Genomic DNA, 18371 nt, shown 5'->3' with positions numbered 1-18371 from the left:
CTAGAGAGGGGGTAGACGAAGCGACAAAATTTTGCATGATACTTTCTAAGAATCCGAATCCATAGGTAGTATTAAGCGGAGCAACGGTACATGGACTAACTCTGATCACCTGAGCACTCAAAAGCACTTGCTGGCAGCGTTAAAGGTAATTCTGAAACTTCAACCTCTGGATGTTCTGGTCTTAGGCTAAATTAATAGTCAACATGAATCTGGCGACAGTAATCACACAAGCGAATATATGACCACCTTTTTCTGGTTTGACTCACCCTCTATAATTATTCCAAGCAATATACGCAGATGGATCCAAGATGGAGGAGGGCACGGACGCCGGTGTCTATTGCGAAAATTCCCTATTCAAACACTCTTATCAGCTTAACGATAGCTGTAGCATATTTCGAGCAAATATCCTGATAGCAAGAATGCAGCCGAGTTGGTTTGAGAACTTGAAAGTTGTTCTACAAGACCGCTGACTTTATTTGTCGGTAGGCATGCAGCCCTTAAGGCTCTCACCCACCATCAACTCGTAAGCTAGGGATAAATCGATCGATTTATCAATTGGTGAATCTGTTAGGACATCGATTACCAGCACATCGGCAAACGTCGTATGATCCACCTTGAGAAGGCTCTCGGCAGATGGTTTATTTAACCTGGATGTAGAATATCTGAAGAAATCTGTTTTGCGATCTGCCAACGTAGAACCTAGGGTAGGGGTTCTTCTCTCTCCATAAGTTAGGGAAGAAGATTACTGTGGGACTTTTTAAGTGTCACTGTACGGTTAGATCTATAACTTCAGGATGGAATGATTATAATTCTGTTTATGGTCTCCGAGGTTATTAGGTGTTTAGTTAGTTTTCTTTCCGTTACGAAAGCAGCAATGTTTGCGGTGGAGAGGTTTTTTGGCCAGATGGAATTACCTCTTATAGCGATTTTGGGTCGGAAATTTGAATCAAAACTTAAAAATATCTGAAATCGAGAAGTGGCGTTATGTGAGGGCTTCACCAAAACAATTTTTGGTGAAGAAATATCCTGGCATCAAGGAAACGTAAATGCTAAATTGCAGCCAAGACCGAAAACGCAGATACTAACTTCAAGATACCGAAAATCGGCAGTTGCAGTTTAATGTGGGCTATATTAAAAAGTGGACCTGTACCGACCCTTGTACTCCCAAAGGAGACCAAAAACCAATTTCAGCCACTTCGTAGGGATAATGAGGCTTAAACTTAGAAATGCCGAATATCGGGGGTACACAAACAGAGAAGAGATATTGTTGGAACAATCGTATTCTAAGAGCAAAATAGTGTATTTTAAAAATCTGAAAATATATATTGTTGTTTCAACCATATATTTTTTATTAGCAAACATGATGACACAAAATATATTGTTGCGCCAACAATACATATTTTAAGAATTTTAAAATACACTATTTTGCTCTTAGAATATAATTGTTCCAACAATATTTTTTCTCTGCGTGCAGTTTTTTGGTGGCCATTTTGGAGCGTCGACTGGGAGCGACAAATTTCTAAGGAAAGCTTTTGTAGTCCAACGAAGATCAAACACCAATTTTCACTCACTTCAGAGGGATAATCAGACTAAACATGTTAAAATGCCGAAAATCGAGTGGAACCGCACTATGGAGGCTACATCAAAAAGTGAACTAGTAGCGACAATTTTCTAAGAAAATTTTTGTAGCTCCAACGAAGACCAAATACCGGGTTTCAGCTACTTTTCAGGGATAATGAGGCTAAAACTTGCAAAAAGACCGAATATCGGGAGGTACCTTTCTATGGGGTCTATATCAAAACGTTGTCCTGTGGGGGCAATATTAAGACGTTGACCTGTAAAGATTAATCTGTAGGGGAAACTTTTGTTGCTCCAGCGAAGACCAAATTTCAGCCATTTCGGAGGGATAATGAGGTTTAAAACTTAAAAATGCCGTAGTACCATGTACCCACAAATTTCTGGGGAAACATTTTGTAGCCTCAAAGAAGACTAAATACCGTATTTTAGTCATTCCGGTAGGTTAATGACTCTAAAACCTTTAAAAGATAGAAAATCGGGAGGTACCACTCTATTGGAACTCTCTTAAAACATGGACCTGTACCCAAAAATTTCAAGGAAAATATTTTGTAGCCTCAACGAAAACTTAATACGGAATTTTAGCTATTCCGGTAGGATTATGAGGATAAAACCGATAACCGAAACCGAAACATTTTGTAGCCTCAAAGAAGACTAAATACCGTATTTTAGTCATTCCGGTAGGTTAATGACTCTAAAACCTTTAAAAGAAAGAAAATCGGGAGGTACCACTCTATTGGAACTCTCTTAAAACATGTACCTGTACCCAAAAATTTCAAGGAAAATATTTTGTAGCCTCAACGAAAACTTAATACGGAATTTTAGCCATTCCGGTAGGATTATGAGGATAAAACCGATAATCTGGAGGTACCTCTCCATGAAGGCTATATGAAAACGTGGACTTGTAAAGAAAAATATCTAGGGGAAACTTTTGTAGCCCTAACAAAGACTAAATACCAAATTTCAGCCATTTATGTCCCAAACATAACCTATGTTTGGGTCTTGCAAACAAATATATGTTTGGGTGCAAACAAATTATATGTTTGGATGCAAACAAATATAAACCCAAAAGCAGCTATGCTCGCCCTCATACTTAAAAGTATAAACAAACCACACGTATTCTCTCTTTATTTTTGAGATGCCATTGTTTAGCAATGGAAAGAGTATATTACACCAACATTTCTGAGAACCAATGCCCAAAAGCCAAAAAAAAAAAAACAAACACATGCACCAGTGGGCGCTTTCTGAGAGCAAGGGAGCGTAAATGTCAATGTGAAACACATTGCAGTGTATGCTCACTTGCTCTCAGCAAGCGCTCACTGGCTATTTCTAACATGTAAACACATTTATAAATGGGGGTGTTTGTTATTGAAGGGCATAGAAAAAAAGCAAAGCAACAAAGACACATAGGTACATACAAAATTCCAAGGAAATACATAACACACTTTAATAAAAGAAAAACTGAATGAAATAAATTATAAAAAGTCGCACTTTTAAAAAGAAAAATGTATGATGTAATTACCAATATTAATTGCGATTTCTTTCTTGTCCAATAAAATATTTCCATTCACCTTTTTCTTTCAATTATAAAATGTATTGGACATTTAATTTACTAAAAAGCACAATTTCTTTAAGAAAGGACAAAACACTGATTTATTCACTCACTTTACCGTCTTTACTCAGCGATGTTCTCTAGAACACTGACGAAAAAGACCAATATAATTAATACCATTTTTTTCTTTTCCTCTTCGCTTGCTACGTTGGTTAACAACAACAAAGCACGAAACACGCGTGTTTTACGCATTACACCATGTACACAGCTCTTTATTACCTGTTGTTACTCTCTTTGACAAAAATCCTTTCCACCCATCAAAAAATATGTTCTAACATAAAAAATATGTTGGTACCCAAACATATTAAATTGAGATATGTTACAAAATGTTGCAAACATATATTTGTTTAGACACAAACAAATTATGTTTAAATCCAAACATATATTTGTTTGCAATCAGCCCCAAACAAATATTTGTTTGGATCCAAACATATTTCTAACATATATTTTTCTGCGTGTATCTTAAATATAGTGTGTTGCAACTTGATTTTAACACAAATACCGATGATCGTAGAGGCGGACTTCGTTATATCGATTTCTAGGCATGTCCGTCTGCTGTAATAAATCTAGTGATACCCGAGTGTATTTATACCAAAGACATAGAACTGTAAAGACTGGAAAAGATGCATAATGCACAAATGTTTATGAAACAAAATATGTAAACATTTTACCAACAACAGGGGTATGTTAATGATAAAAACCCCATTAAATCGCCAATCGTTTTTGATTTCCATTTCTCGCGGCAGAAAACATAAACGTTGTGTTTTGTGGCTGAAATTTATTTCTTTTCTTTTTTTATTGTTCATTCAGTGAAAAACTCAAAAGCGAATGCCGTCAAACTTGAGTTTTAATGTTTTTCTTGTCAATATTCCAATGAGTAACAGTTTTCGTTTAACAGAATGTTGCTATGATATCGTAGCAACAGAGGTTAACTACCTCTACAGTTAATTTTTCACAATTGACTTTTCCTATCTTATAATATTGACATCTTTGTACATAGCAAAAACGTAGAGAAGTTAAGACTAGAAGAAATGCATTTTCCAAAAACATATGCTAATAGTTCCACATTTTGGTTTCAGATGGCTACACAACTCACTGGAATTGATAACAGCAATGCCAATCGTTTTTGATTCCCATTTCTCGCGGCAAAAAACATTAATGTCGTGTTTTGTGGCTGAAATGTATTTCTTTTCTTTTTTTATTGTTCATTCAGTGAAAAACTCAAAAGCGAATGCCGTCAAACTTGAGTTTTAATGTTTTTCTTGTCAATATTCCAATGAGTAACAGTTTTCGTTTAACAGAATGTTGCTATGATATCCTAGCAACAGAGGTTAACTCCCTCTACAGTTAATTTTTCACAATTGACTTTTCCTATCTTATAATATTGACATCTTTGTTTATAGTGTGAAAAGGGTATTATAAGTCTGTTTTTCCAATGGGCTGGTCAGGTTCGATGATGGGCTATATCGGCATATGTTTTGGTATAGCCCCCATATAACAGTACCTTCCGATTTTCGGTATTTTTAGGATTTTAGCTATAATTTTAATCGACTTATCTTTAATTTGACATTTGAGATTTCCAGTGATCGTAAAACATCTCCATAAAAAATACCTTCGGTACCTTTTGATTTTTGGTATAGCCCCCATATAACAGTACCTTCCGATTTTCGGTATTTTTAAGATTTTAGCTAGAATTTTAATTGACATATCTTTAATTTGACATTTGAGATTTCCAGTGATCGTAAAACATCTCCATAAAAAATAACTTCGCTACCTTCTGATTTTTGGGATTTTGAGGAGTTTTGCTACAATTTCTAATCGAATTAGCTGTAATTTGACATTTGAGGTTCCCAGCGGTCACAAAACTTCTCCACCAAAAATTGTCCTTTCCCTTACCCGAACATCAGAAGGAATGGGTAGATCTCTGAAGCGGTGATTAGTGAACTCTCTGAAACTCGGCCAATTAGCTTTCCCATTATTGACGAATGTGCGGCGTTCAGAGGTGATGAAATCCGGCGGTATGCTAATGGAGACAATTATGGGAGAAATTACGGGTTGCCTGGTAACGTTATTTTCCAGGTATCGGTTATGTCTGGCGAACTGCGAGAATAGTGTCACCTGGTCCTTTTTGGACTTTTGAGCTTGCCGAGAAAAAAGTGGATTAGGATTAAAGTTCAAAAGTGTAGCAGAGGAGGTGCTTATAGGAATGGACCGACTTGGTCCATTATGGAAGTGGATCTTATTTTGGGAGCAATATCTTTTCAATAGATATCGCGTCCATAGACTTGTCCACAGAAAACATAATATCGCTGCAAAGAGGACCACAAAGAACAGCATCGGTATATATTTCTAAAGCATCTTCGAACAGACAGATTGAGAGTATAAAACTTTCAAACTGAAATTTGTAGGTGTAGGTCCACGTCTTCAGATAATCCCCATAGAACGGTACCTCCCGATTTTCGGTATTTTGAAGGTTGTGGCCTCAATATCCTATCGAAATGGCTGACGTTTGGTATTTAGTCTTCAATAGGGTATACAACTTTCCAACTGAAATGTGTCCATATTTACTTCAATAGAGTTCGCAGTGGAGGGTATAAAAAGTTCGGCCTGGCCGAACTAAACGCCTTTCTTGTTTAAGTTATAGAGCTAATACTTATTGTAATAATCTAAATGACTCTCCGATATACCTTTGCATTATAACTCTCCACCAGTGTGACCAGATCTAAAAAAGTGTTACAGCTAAATCAACATTAAAATAATGCCAAAAATATGCTAAAATAAATAATGAAATGCCAAAAAATAATGCTAAATTTAAAAACGTTATTTTTTAATAAAAAATACCCTCCACCACAGTATAGAACGTATATTAAGGCTGTCTTTTCGTTTGTAACTTATTGAAATAGTCATTTGCGACCTTATATATATTCTTGATCAGGGTAAAATTCTGAGTGGAAATATGAATGTCCGTCCATCTGTAGTAATCACTTTAGATAGGACACTAAAATTTTGGAAGGATTCGTCTTTTGTATTCAGGCAAGTCATGTTCGAAGATGGATTGTATCGGATCATATTTTGGTTTAGCCCCCATATAACGGTACTGCCCGATTTCTTTTGTTGTTTTTGTGTACATTTCAGACGGAATTAGCTATTATTTGGTATTTATGGTTCCAAAAAACTTCTCCACCAAAAATTGTGGGCATAGGATCCACGTTTTGGAATAGTCCCCATATAACATTACTATAGTTGGGTAATCTAGTTTCTTGTACTAGTTCCAAAACGTATGAGTAACATCATGAAATGTAACGTGTGATATTAAGTATACGCAGTGGGTTTAAAGAAAAAATGTGGGCCATTGGAACTGCGAAGTGAACGAGATAGTTCCATATAGTTCCTTTGGCACAACTCTTAACATTACCACCCAATTTCTGGTATATTGACGTTTTTAGCTACTTTTATAGACCGAATTAGCTATAATAATACAGGGTTCCCAGTGGTAAATAAACTTCTCAACCAAAAATTAAGGACATAGGAAAATTATAGCCCCCATATAAGGGTATCGCCCGATTTAAGGTAGTTTCACTTTTTAGCTGACACAATTATTTGGAGTTCCCAGTGGTCGAAAAACTTTTCCAACTAGAATAGTGACATTGGTACTTTCAACCAACAGAAAAACTAGTTATTCCATATCAGTTCAGAATTGTTCATGGTGAAGGGTATAACAAGTTCGGCCCGGCCAAACTTAACGTTTTATACTTCATTTATTTTATTTGCTTAAACGGTGTTTGCATTAAAGCTTTTTGTCTGGTAAACTTTCTTCCTGAGGATTTATTTGACGTTTGCGCTATGGAAATGACATTTGAAACCCTGTGGATTCTTTAAATCCGGTTAAATGCAAACACAATATAATTCACATTTTCATTCCTTTAAAACAGACCAAAGAAAAACTTCGTTGTTTTTCCATTGAGCTGTGATGGCATATTTTATTTTTAAATAACTAGTAAACCAAAAAGGCGGGTGTGCATACCATTGAACCACGGTGGCACCCATGCTAAATTAATGCTAAATTAATAATTAACAAGTAAAAAAGCGTTAAGTTCGGCCGGGCCGAACTTTTCATACCCTCCACCATAAAATATTCATTCCTGTCCCCAACTTTAAGTGAGTACGTTAAAATGTCAGATAATGTACATAAAATGCTTCATTCGGGAGGCCTTTTTTATGGTGCCTATATCTAACTGTTGACAATTTTTGGTGGGCTAGAAATTGGGAGGTACTGTTATATAGGGGTTATAATAAAACATGGGTCTATGTTGACAGTTTTTGATGGGAGCCTTTAATGTCAAATAACTCCTAATTCGGTTAAAAAATTTAGCTAGAATCCTCAAAATATCGAAAATCGGTACATAACGTGGGAACTTCAAATGTCATTAACAGCTAGTTCGGAGGTATCTGGGCTATACGAAAATATGAACTTAAATGAACAATTTTTGTTGCAGAATTTTTGTTGACTTTTAAATTTCAAATTACAGAAAGTTCGTCAAAAAAATAAAGCTAAGGTACGGAAAATCGGGAGGTTTGTTTTGGGGCTATACAAAAACATGGACCTACGTTCGGTTAAACATTTTAAGTAAAATCCACAAAGTACCGAAAATTGGGAAGTATCGTTATATTGGGGCTATGTTGAAAATTGTTGATGCAGATGTGTGGTGACCACTACAACCTTCAAATGTCAAATTACAGTTAGTTCGGTAAAAATTGTAGCTAAAATTGCCAATTACTGAAAAATGTGAGGTACCTTTATATGGGAGCTATATCCGAACATGGACCTATGTTGACAATTTTTGATGGAGAGGTGTTGTGACCACTAAGAACTTCAAATGTCAAATTACTGCTAGTTCGGTTTAATATTGTAGCTAAAATCATCAAATTACTGAAAATCGGGAGGTACCGTTATATGGGGGCTTTCTTGACAATTTTTGGTGGAGAGGTGTGGTGACCAATAAGAATTTCAAATGTCAAATGTTCAAATTACAGATAATTCGGTTAAAACTTGTTGGTAAAATTCTCAAAATACCTGAAATCGAGCGGTAACGTTATATGGGGGCTATTCCAAAACATGGACCTATGTCCACTAGTTATATAAGTTTATTGACATTTTTGACAATTGATAGCTAAATCGGTCTGAAAATGTAGATAAAAACGTCAAAATGCCGTAAATCGGGGGTACCGTTATATGGGGCTATACCAAAACGTGGACCTAGGTCCACAACTTTTGTTATATAAGTTTAGTTACACTTAAGAACCCTAAATGTCAAATTATAGCTATATCGGTCTGAAAATGTAGCTAAAAACGTCAAAATACCGTAAATCGGGGGGTACCGTTATATGGGGGCTATACCAAAACGTGGACCTATGTCGACAACTTCTAATATATAAGTTTATTAACACTTAAGAACCCTAAATGTCAAATTATAGCTACATCGGTCTGATAATGTAGCTAAAAACGTCAAAATACCGTATATCGGGGGGTACCGTTATATGGGGGCTATACCAAAACGTGGACCTATGTCCACAACTTTTGTTATATAAGTTTATTGATACTTAAGAACCCTAAATGTCAAATTATAGCTAAATCGGTCTAAAAATGTAGCTAAAAACGTCAAAATACCGCAAATCGGGGGGTACCGTTATATGGGGGCTATACCAAAACGTGGACCTATGTGCACAAGTTTTGTTATATATGTTTGTTGACACTTAAGAACCCTAAATGCCAAATTATAGCCAAATCGGTCTGAAAATGTAGCTAAAAACGTCAAAATACCGTAAATCGGGGTGTACCGTTATATGGGGGCTATACCAAAACGTGGACCGATATAGCCCATCATCGAACTTGACCTGCCTGCAAACAAAAGACGCATTTTCCCAAAATTTCAGCGTCCTATCTCCATTTTTGTGGATGCTAGAGTGATTACCACAGACGGACGGACGGACGGACGGACGGACGTGCTCAGATCGACTTAGAATTTTACCCTGATCAAGAATATATATACTTTATAGGGTCGCAAATGAGTATTTCAATGCGTAACAAACGGAAAAACAAACTTAATATACCCTCCATACTATGGTGGAGGGTATAAAAAATGCTAAATGAAAATTTTGCGGCTAAATACAAAAAAAAAAAAAAAAAAAACAAGTAAAAAGTCGTTAAGTTCGGCCGGGCCGAACTTTTTATACCCTCCACCATAAAATAGTCTTAATTAAAATGGAATAATTAGGGTCCTTTCACAATTTTAGGTGGAACAACTTTTCGACAATGGATAGACTCCTACTGCCTCCCACTATTGCTTAAATTACACTGTGAGCACAAATGTTGGGGCAGAGATAATTCCTTTTGGAGATGAAAGCCCTTGGTGTGTGTATATTAAAACCTCCGAAGGACAGATGCGCCGTGAGTCGAACTTTCGCATTATGGCGTGATGAAGTTTTTGCAAGAGACCCTGTAAGCTATCATGAATTAGCATTATATCTTTGTTTGTTGTTTTTGTAGAGCACTGAAGCCACAGTGAACAAAGATATAACGCTAATTCCTGATGGCCCACAGGGTCTCTAACAAAAATTTCATCACGGCATAACGCGGAAGTTCGACTCGCGGCGGATCTGTCCTTCGGGGTTCATAATACAGTGGTACAGTGTTATCTAATCTAATCTAAAAAAATGTGTTCAGCTAGGTGAAAGGTATCACCCTATCTTTAAATTTTTTGGCGGAAAAGTTTTATAGCTGCAGGGAACTTCAAGAGTCAAATTGAGGGTAGTTTCATCAAAACAATGTAGACCCTCAAAAATGGACCCATGTTGACGAATTTTAGTGAAGAAATTTCGTGACCACTGAAAATTCCCGAAAACCGGGAGGTACAGTTATATGGGGGGATATACCAAAACATGGACCTATATTGACGATTATTATTGAATAGACAAAATTGTAGCTAAAATTCTCAAAATACCTATCATTACAGCAAGTTCGGTTAAAAATTGCAGCCAAAATTCTCAAAATACCGAAAAGCAGGAGATACCGTTATATGGGGGCTATACCAAAACATGGACCTATGTTGACGATGTTTCGTTGGGGATGTTTTATGACCACTGAGAACCTCAAATGTCAAATTACAGCTAGTTCGGTTAAAAATTGTAACTAAAATGCTCAAAATACCGAAAATCGGGAGGTACGGTTATAAGGAGGCCATAAAAAAAAACATGGAGCTATGCTGACGATGTTTGGTGGAGATGCTTCATGACCACTGAGAACCTCAAATGTCAAATTGCAGATAGTTCGATTACAAATTGTGGCTAAAATTCTCAAAATACCGAAAATCGGGAGGTACCGTTAAATGGGGGCTATACCAAAACATGGATCTATGTTGACGATGTTTGGTGGAGATATTTCATGACGACTGAGAACCTCAAATGGCAAATTACAGCTAGTTCGGTTAAAAATTTTAGCTAAAATTCTCAAAATACCGAAAATCGGGAGGTACCGATATATGGGGTCTATACCAAAACATGGACCTATGTTGACGATGTTTCGTGGAGATGTTTCATGACCACTGAGAACCTCAAATGGCAAATTACAGCTAGTTCGGTTAAAAATTTTAGCTAAAATTCTCAAAATACCGAAAATCGGGATGTACCGATATATGGGGTCTATACCAAAACATGGACCTATGTTGACGATGTTTCGTGGAGATGTTTCATGACCACTGAGAACCTCAAATGTCAAATTGCAGATAGTTCGGTTAAAAATTGTGGCTAAAATTCTCAAAATACCGAAAATCGGGAGGTACCGTTATATGGGGACTATACCTAAACATGGACTATACCTAAACATCTTCGAACTTGACGTGCCTATAGAAAAAAGACCCTCGGGTGCAAAATTTCAGCACTCTATCTCAATTATTGCGGACGCTAGAGTGATTACAACAGACGGGCAGACGGACATGGCTAGATCGTCTTAGAATTTTATCCTGATCAAGAATATATATACTTTATAGGGTCGCAAATGATTAGTTCGATGTGTTACAAACGGAATGACAAACTTAATATACCCTCCATACTATGGTGGAGGGTATAAAAATAATGCTAAATTTAGTCGCAAAAATGCTAATATGGTCACACTGCTCACCACACGAAATGAGAGACCCACAAATTATGCACTCACTACTCACAATGCAAACAAATAAACTTAAAGTTTTTATTGTATGTCTGTCTCTCTTGTCTGATTGCCAACCAGCAAGTTGTTGTGGAGTAGATTGTTGTTCATCTGTTCAGTTGTTATCTAGCATTGAATGGGTGTTGTTGGTTAGTTGCACTCTACTCGTTCGCCGCACTTAAAATGGGAATGCCACTGACCGATTATCAGCCAGAGCGCTATCCAACACAGCTATTACAAAAAGATTGGTCTAAACGTAAACTGCACTATCGCACCGATCGTCTAGAATACATAAAGAAAGTTCAACATGTTGAGGTGCTGCCAGATGATGTGTGGCTGGTTACACTACCAAAATGTGGTACAACATGGATGCAGGAACTACTGTGGTTGGTGCTAAACAATTTTGATTTTGAAACGGCCAAAAAGGAACATTTGGAGTTGCGTTCGCCATACATGGAGTAGGAAAGACGATTCTTGGCTGAGGAGAAAAAAAATCAAAAATGCTAATAATAATTATTCCCTTTTTCAGATTCGATTATATGGTAAACAACGATTTGGAAAATTGTTTTAATCCCATTGAGCAACTGAGCCGACCTCGCCTCATAAAAACACATTTAAGTTTACCGCTACTGCCTCATCAAGTATGGGATAAGAAACCCAAGGTATGTATGTTTTGCAAAGAGTTTTTTGTGTGGAAACAATAATAATAATGATTGTTGTTGTTGTTTTTGTGCCTCACCCTTTCCCAGGTTGTTTATGTGTCCCGCAACATTAAAGATGCCCTTGTCTCGGAATATTATCATGCACGCAATGTTGGTGCATTTGTCGATAAGTCACTGGACAGCTATGTATTGGAGGAAATTGAGGGCACCAAATTGCATGACCCCTTTCTCCATTTAACCGAATTCTATGCTCTACGTCATGAACCATGGATTTTCTACACCAGTTTTGAGCGCATGAAAATGAATTTACGGCAGGTGATTACGGACGTCTGTTTGTTTTTGAATAAAACTATTGACGAGACCACCATGGAGAAAATGTTGAAACATTTGTCATTTGAGGAAATGAAAAAGAATCCAAAAACAAATCACGTATGGGAATTTCAGCAGGTTCGCGCAAAGCATGGTCTGCAACCAGAGGGGCAAGAGTAAGTTTTCGTGATCGTACATAGTGGAAGAAGCTGATATGAATAATTTCTCTATTTTCCTTAGGTTTAATTTTATACGAAAGGGTCAAATGAATGCCTACAAAGAAGAATTGTCTCCGGAAATGGTTAAGAAAGTAGACGATTGGGTAGAGAGGAACTTAAAAGATCTCAATGTAACGTTGGATGAATTGCTTCTATTGGAAGATACAACAGCTAAGTGATTTGTTGAATTGAATTTTGGCCGCATTCGGAGTGGTTTATTAACAATGTTATTTGGTTAAAATCTAACCGTTATATAAACATTAATATTTAGTAATAAACATACCATAGTAATAAATCGCATTTAATGTTTTATTATACAAATATAAACGGTGTTATGTTTGTACAAGCTGAACTTTTTACACTCAAGGAAATACCCAAAATAACTAAAAGTAAAAACGGCGTTTAATTCGGCTGGTCCAAACCTTTATACCCTCCACCACGAATTGTATTGAAGTTAAATGAAATAATTGGTTTATTAAACTTCTCCGCCACACCACGCCAATAACACTGTGCGACAACAAAAAAAATGATGAGGAAAATCGAATAGATTATGAAAGTAGAGCTGAAAATATGAGACACGTGTATCGGCGTTTTAAAAGTTTACGTCGGAAAGTAACCAAAATAGGCGGGGCAAGTTCCGCCCATTTTTAATTTTTTCGAAATATTCGAGTTAAGATATCATTGACTCCTTGCATTTTAGGTATATAGTGTCTTTGGCAACTTTACAGAGGAGTATGTGTGCAATACTTTTGGTGAAAATTTTAACCCTCATGCGGTTCATCAAAGGGGTCTTTTTTGTCCTTTTTCAAAAATCCTTCAAAAACTCCTTAAAAATTTGATTGTATCAAATCCAAATATTCTACAAAATTGTTCGCCATAAAATTTTACTATAGGCCTCAGAATACACCAGATCTGTAACTCTTGTCTAATCGCCAGGAATCTATTAAAATTAAAAACGCGTTTTAGGGTTAAAGTCGGACTTCATCTGAGTTAATTCAAAATTGTCCCACAAAACATAATTTTAGAGAGATGATGTCAGAGACAAAAAAATTCTTCGTCAAATTTCACTATGGGTCACCAAAGAAATGAAATGTCTGTTTACATTTTATAGCATGAAAATATCCGTATCAATTTTGCTGAAAAACATGAAAATATTTCCCAATTTTTTTTATGAAAATTTTTTCCTTCTTTTTTGGAGTTGGTGCATGGAAGTAATATGAAACTTGGTAATAGGTGAAAAGTGTCAAAGGATGAAAAATTCTACACAAAATTTCACTATGAGTTTCAAAATAAACTATATATCTATGTATACTATTTCCTTAAAAAATAGATTACAAATTTATATATATTAGGATGAAATTATACGTTTTAATTTTGGACTGTTAATTTTACATAATTCCATACTGGATCAAAATCTAGCAAAATCCTTTACTTTTTGGGAATATTGTTAAAGAAAGAAATGTTCCAAATGAAATTTCATTATGGGTCTCTGAATAAAAGAAATCTGTAACCATAGCATATAACATTCTTAGCAGCACTTGTTTTTGATATATACATATGTTTTAGGGCCATATTTCCCAATTTTCATACAGATTGTCGTTGTGATTGGATACTGTAAATATCATATTGATGGGTTTTCGTTGTGAATTCATACAGAAGATGTTGTACGTTCCATTCATAATGCTTTTGAAATATTTGTGGTGCATATATATTTGGAATATAAAAAACCCACATTGGACCTGCCCAAATTGCGTATTTTTAGTACTTTCAACTTTAGTTCCGTAGTTTGGATAAGCCATTGGTTGCTTATATTGTAACTGAAAATACATTAGAGGTCTACAGCTATGGTCAAGTGAAAATATAGGTGTCATATGGGCTCTCACATGCACAATTTGGTGTGGTCCAAAAAACTACAATGATGGGACTAACTCCTACTTTGGTGTCATTTACGGAATTAACACTAGCATTTGACATAAATGACTATATCGTAACTGGGTTCGTTATGGTCATTCATTATGCAGCTATTTATGTCAAATGCTAGTGTTAATTCTGTAAATGCCACCAAAGTAGGAGTTAGTCCCATCATTGTAGTTTTTGGACCACACCAAATTGTGCATGTGAGAGCCCATATGACACCTATATTTTCACTTGACCATAGCTGTAGACCTCTAATGTATTTTCAGTTACAATATAAGCAACCAATGGCTTATCCAAACTACGGAACTAAAGTTGAAAGTACTAAAAATACGCAATTTGGGCAGGTCCAATGTGGGTTTTTTATATTCCAAATATATATGCACCACAAATATTTCAAAAGCATTATGAATGGAACGTACAACATCTTCTGTATGAATTCACAACGAAAACCCATCAATATGATATTTACAGTATCCAATCACAACGACAATCTGTATGAAAATTGGGAAATATGGCCCTAAAACATATATATCAAAAACAAGTGCTGCTAAGAATGTTATATGCTATGGTTACATATTTCTTTTATTCAGAGACCCATAGTGAAATTTCATTTGGAACATTTCTTTCTTTAACAATATTCCCAAAAAGTAAAGGATTTTGCTAGAGTTTGATCCAGTATGGAATTATGTAAAATTAACAGTCCAAAATTAAAACATATAATTTCATCCTAATATATATAAGTTTGTAATCTATTTTTTTTAAGGAAATAGTATACATAGATATATAGTTTATTTTGAAACTCATAGTGAAATTTGGTGTAGAATTTTTCATCCTTTGACACTTTTCACCTATAACCAAGTTTCATATTACTTCCATGTTCCAACTCTAAAAAAGAAGGAAAAAATTTTCATCAAAAAAATTTGGAAATATTTTCATGTTTTTCCAGCAAAATTGATACTGATATTTTCATGCTATAAAATGTAAATGGACATTTCATTTCTTTGGTGACCCATAGTGAAATTTGACGAAGAATTTTTTTGTCTCTGACATCATCTCTCTAAAAGTATGTTTTGTGGGACAATTTTGAATAAACTCAGATGAAGTCCGACTTTAACCCTAAAACGTGTTTTTCATTTTTAGAGATTCCTGGCGATTAGACAACAGTTACAGATTTGGTGTATTCTGAGACCTATAGTAAAATTTTATGGCGAACAATTTTGTAGAATATTTGGATTTGATACAATCACATTTTTAAGGAGTTTTTGAAGGATTTTTGAAAAAAGGACAAAAAAGACCCCTTTGATGAACCGCATGAGGGTTAAAATTTTTAACAAAAATATTTCCCACATACTCCTCTGTAAAGTTGCCAAAGACACTATATACCTAAAATGCAAGGATTCAAAGATATCTTAACTCGAATATTTCGAAAAAATTAAAAATGGGCGGAACTTGCCCCGCCTATTTTGGTTACTTTCCGACGTAAACTTTTAAAACGCCGATACACGTGTCTCATATTTTTAGCTTTACTTTCATAATCTATTCGATTTTCCCATCATTTTGAAAAAAAATTGAATTTTGTTGCACAGTGTAATCAAACGTGGATATTCAGCAATGATTTGCCCAACGGAGAGTAAATACCAAATTTCAGCTATTTTGGGTTAGATAATGTGGCTAATCATTCAAAATGACAAAATCGGGAGGCGTCGTTCTATGGGAGCTATATCAAAACGGGGACCTATACTGCCAATTTTATATATTAATATTGTATAACATTTCGGCAGGATTTTGCGGCTTAAACCTTGAAAATACAGAACGTGGGGCGGTGCCGTTGTATAGGGGCTATATGAAAACATGGACCTCAACGTACAAATTACTGGGGGAAGCTTTTATTGCTTGTGATTCCGTATCTCTTTTTGGAATTCCGTAACTCTTTAGAATTAAACTCGTAACTCGGTAGAATTAAAATATTTATAACTTTGTAATAAATTTGTCGTTATGTTAGCGACAAAAAATAAAACTGTCGGTAAGTCCTAAAGATAGCAATAGTGTTGTTAACTTTTATGACAGTTTCTATACCCTCAGCCTTTAATCTAACGAGGACATATACCCAAGGGCGTAGCCACTATCTAAACCAGGGGCGAGCTTCTTTGCTTTTTTGTATAGTGAGGGCGCCCACTGAGTTGTTTTTGCATTTGCTTCTCTCCCTCACGTACAGTGTAAGTATACATAAACAAACGATGAATATCATGTTTTTGTTGTTTTTTGCACCCATGCATAGACATATGATTTAGTATTGATGGAAATATTGTGGTCGACACTGATCTAAACTAACTAACTTCTTTTTTTCTTGATATGTATAATTATACCCTCCACCATATGGAGGGTATAATTAAATTTGTCATTCCGTTTGTAACACATCGTGTCTTCAATATTCCATCAAAATGGCTGAAATTTGGTATATAGTCTTCAATGTGATATAAAACTGTTCGCCAGAAATATGTCTGTACAGGTCCACGCTTTCATATTGCCCCATTTCTGACTAAAATTCGTCGGTATAGGTCCACGTTTCGATTAGCCCCCATAGAACGGTACCTCCCGATTTTCGGTATTTTTAAGGTTTTAGCTTCATTATCCTACCAAAATGGCTGAAATTTGGTACGTTGTCTTCTTTAGGGATATACAACTTTCCCCCAGAACTTTGTCGGTATCGGTCCATGCCTTCATATATAGCCCCCATAGAACGGTACCTCCCGATTTTCGGTATTTTGAAGGTTTTAGCTTCTTTATCCTATCAAAATGGCTGAAATTTGGTACGTTGTCTTCTTTAGGGATATAAAACTTTCCCCCAGAACTTTGTCGGTATCGGCCCATGCCTTCATATATAGCCCCCATAGAACGGTACCTCCCGATTTTCGGTATTTTGAACGTTGTGGCCTCAATATTCCACCGAAATGGCTGAAATTTGGTACGTAGTCTTCTTTAGGGGTATTAAATTTTCCCCCAGAATTTTGTCGGTATCGGTCCACACTTTCATATAGCCCCCATAGAACGGTACCTCCCGATTTTCGGTATTTTTAAGGTTTTAGCTTCATTATCCTACCAAAATGGCTGAAATTTGGTACGTAGTCTTCTTTAGGGGTACAAAACTTTCCTCCAGAATTTTGTCGGTATCGGTCCACAGCTTCATATAGCCCCCATAAACGGTACCTCCCGATTTTCGGTATTTTTAAGGTTTTAGCTTCATTATCCTACCAAAATGGCTGAAATTTGGTACGTAGTCTTCTTTAGGGGTATAAAACTTTCCTCCAGAATTTTGTCGGTATCGGTCCACACCTTCATATAGCCCCCATAGAACGGTACCTCCCGATTTTCGGTATTTTGAAGGTTTTAGATTCATTATCACACCGAAATGGCTGAAATTTGGTACTTAGTCTACATTGGTGGTAAAAAACTATCCCCCAGAATTTTGTCGGTATCGGTCCATGCCTTCATATAGCCCCCATAGAACGGTACCTCTCGATTATCGGTATTTTGAACGTTGTGGCCTCAATATTCCACCGAAATGGTTGAAATTTGGTATTTAGACTTCGTTGGGGTACTCAAACTTCCCCTTTAAATTTGTCGGTATAGGTCCACGCCTTCATATAGCCCCCATGGAAAGGCACCTCCCGATTTTTCGTATTTTGAAGGTTGTGTCTTCAATATTCCACCAAAATGGCTGAAATTTGGTATTTAGTCTTCAATATGATATAAAACTGTTCGCCAGAAATATGTCTGTACAGGTCCACGCTTTCATATTGCCCCATTTCTGACTAAAATTCGTCGGTATAGGTCCACGTTTCGATTAGCCCCCATAGAACGGTACCTCCCGATTT

The 18371-nt window shown here is 36.1% G+C and overlaps 3 protein-coding genes across 3 annotated transcripts in view; 2 read left to right on the top strand and 1 right to left on the bottom strand.

Moving 5' to 3' along the window:
- Positions 1-18371, top strand: part of DCAF12 (DDB1 and CUL4 associated factor 12-like protein) — a 398057-nt gene that overhangs the window by 310961 nt on the left and 68725 nt on the right. The gene's annotated exons all lie outside the window — the stretch shown is intronic.
- The window catches only part of LOC141404037 (uncharacterized), a 113973-nt gene that overhangs the window by 75047 nt on the left and 20555 nt on the right, over positions 1-18371 (bottom strand). The window lies entirely within an intron of this gene.
- LOC141390724 (luciferin sulfotransferase-like) lies at positions 11512-12874 on the top strand. Its single transcript, XM_073963661.1, has 4 exons — positions 11512-11848; positions 11920-12052; positions 12140-12537; positions 12602-12874. Exons 1-4 carry the CDS (start codon positions 11574-11576, stop codon positions 12756-12758), a joined length of 963 nt encoding a protein of 320 aa, XP_073819762.1. The 5' UTR covers positions 11512-11573; the 3' UTR covers positions 12759-12874.

This window comes from Musca autumnalis, unplaced genomic scaffold (genome assembly GCF_047663935.1).
Source record: "Musca autumnalis isolate F117 unplaced genomic scaffold, ASM4766393v1 scaffold_1, whole genome shotgun sequence".
NCBI classification, from domain to species: Eukaryota; Metazoa; Arthropoda; class Insecta; order Diptera; family Muscidae; genus Musca; species Musca autumnalis.
The sequence above is the reverse complement of the archived record's forward strand: the minus strand, read 5'-3'. Positions and strand labels throughout refer to the sequence as shown.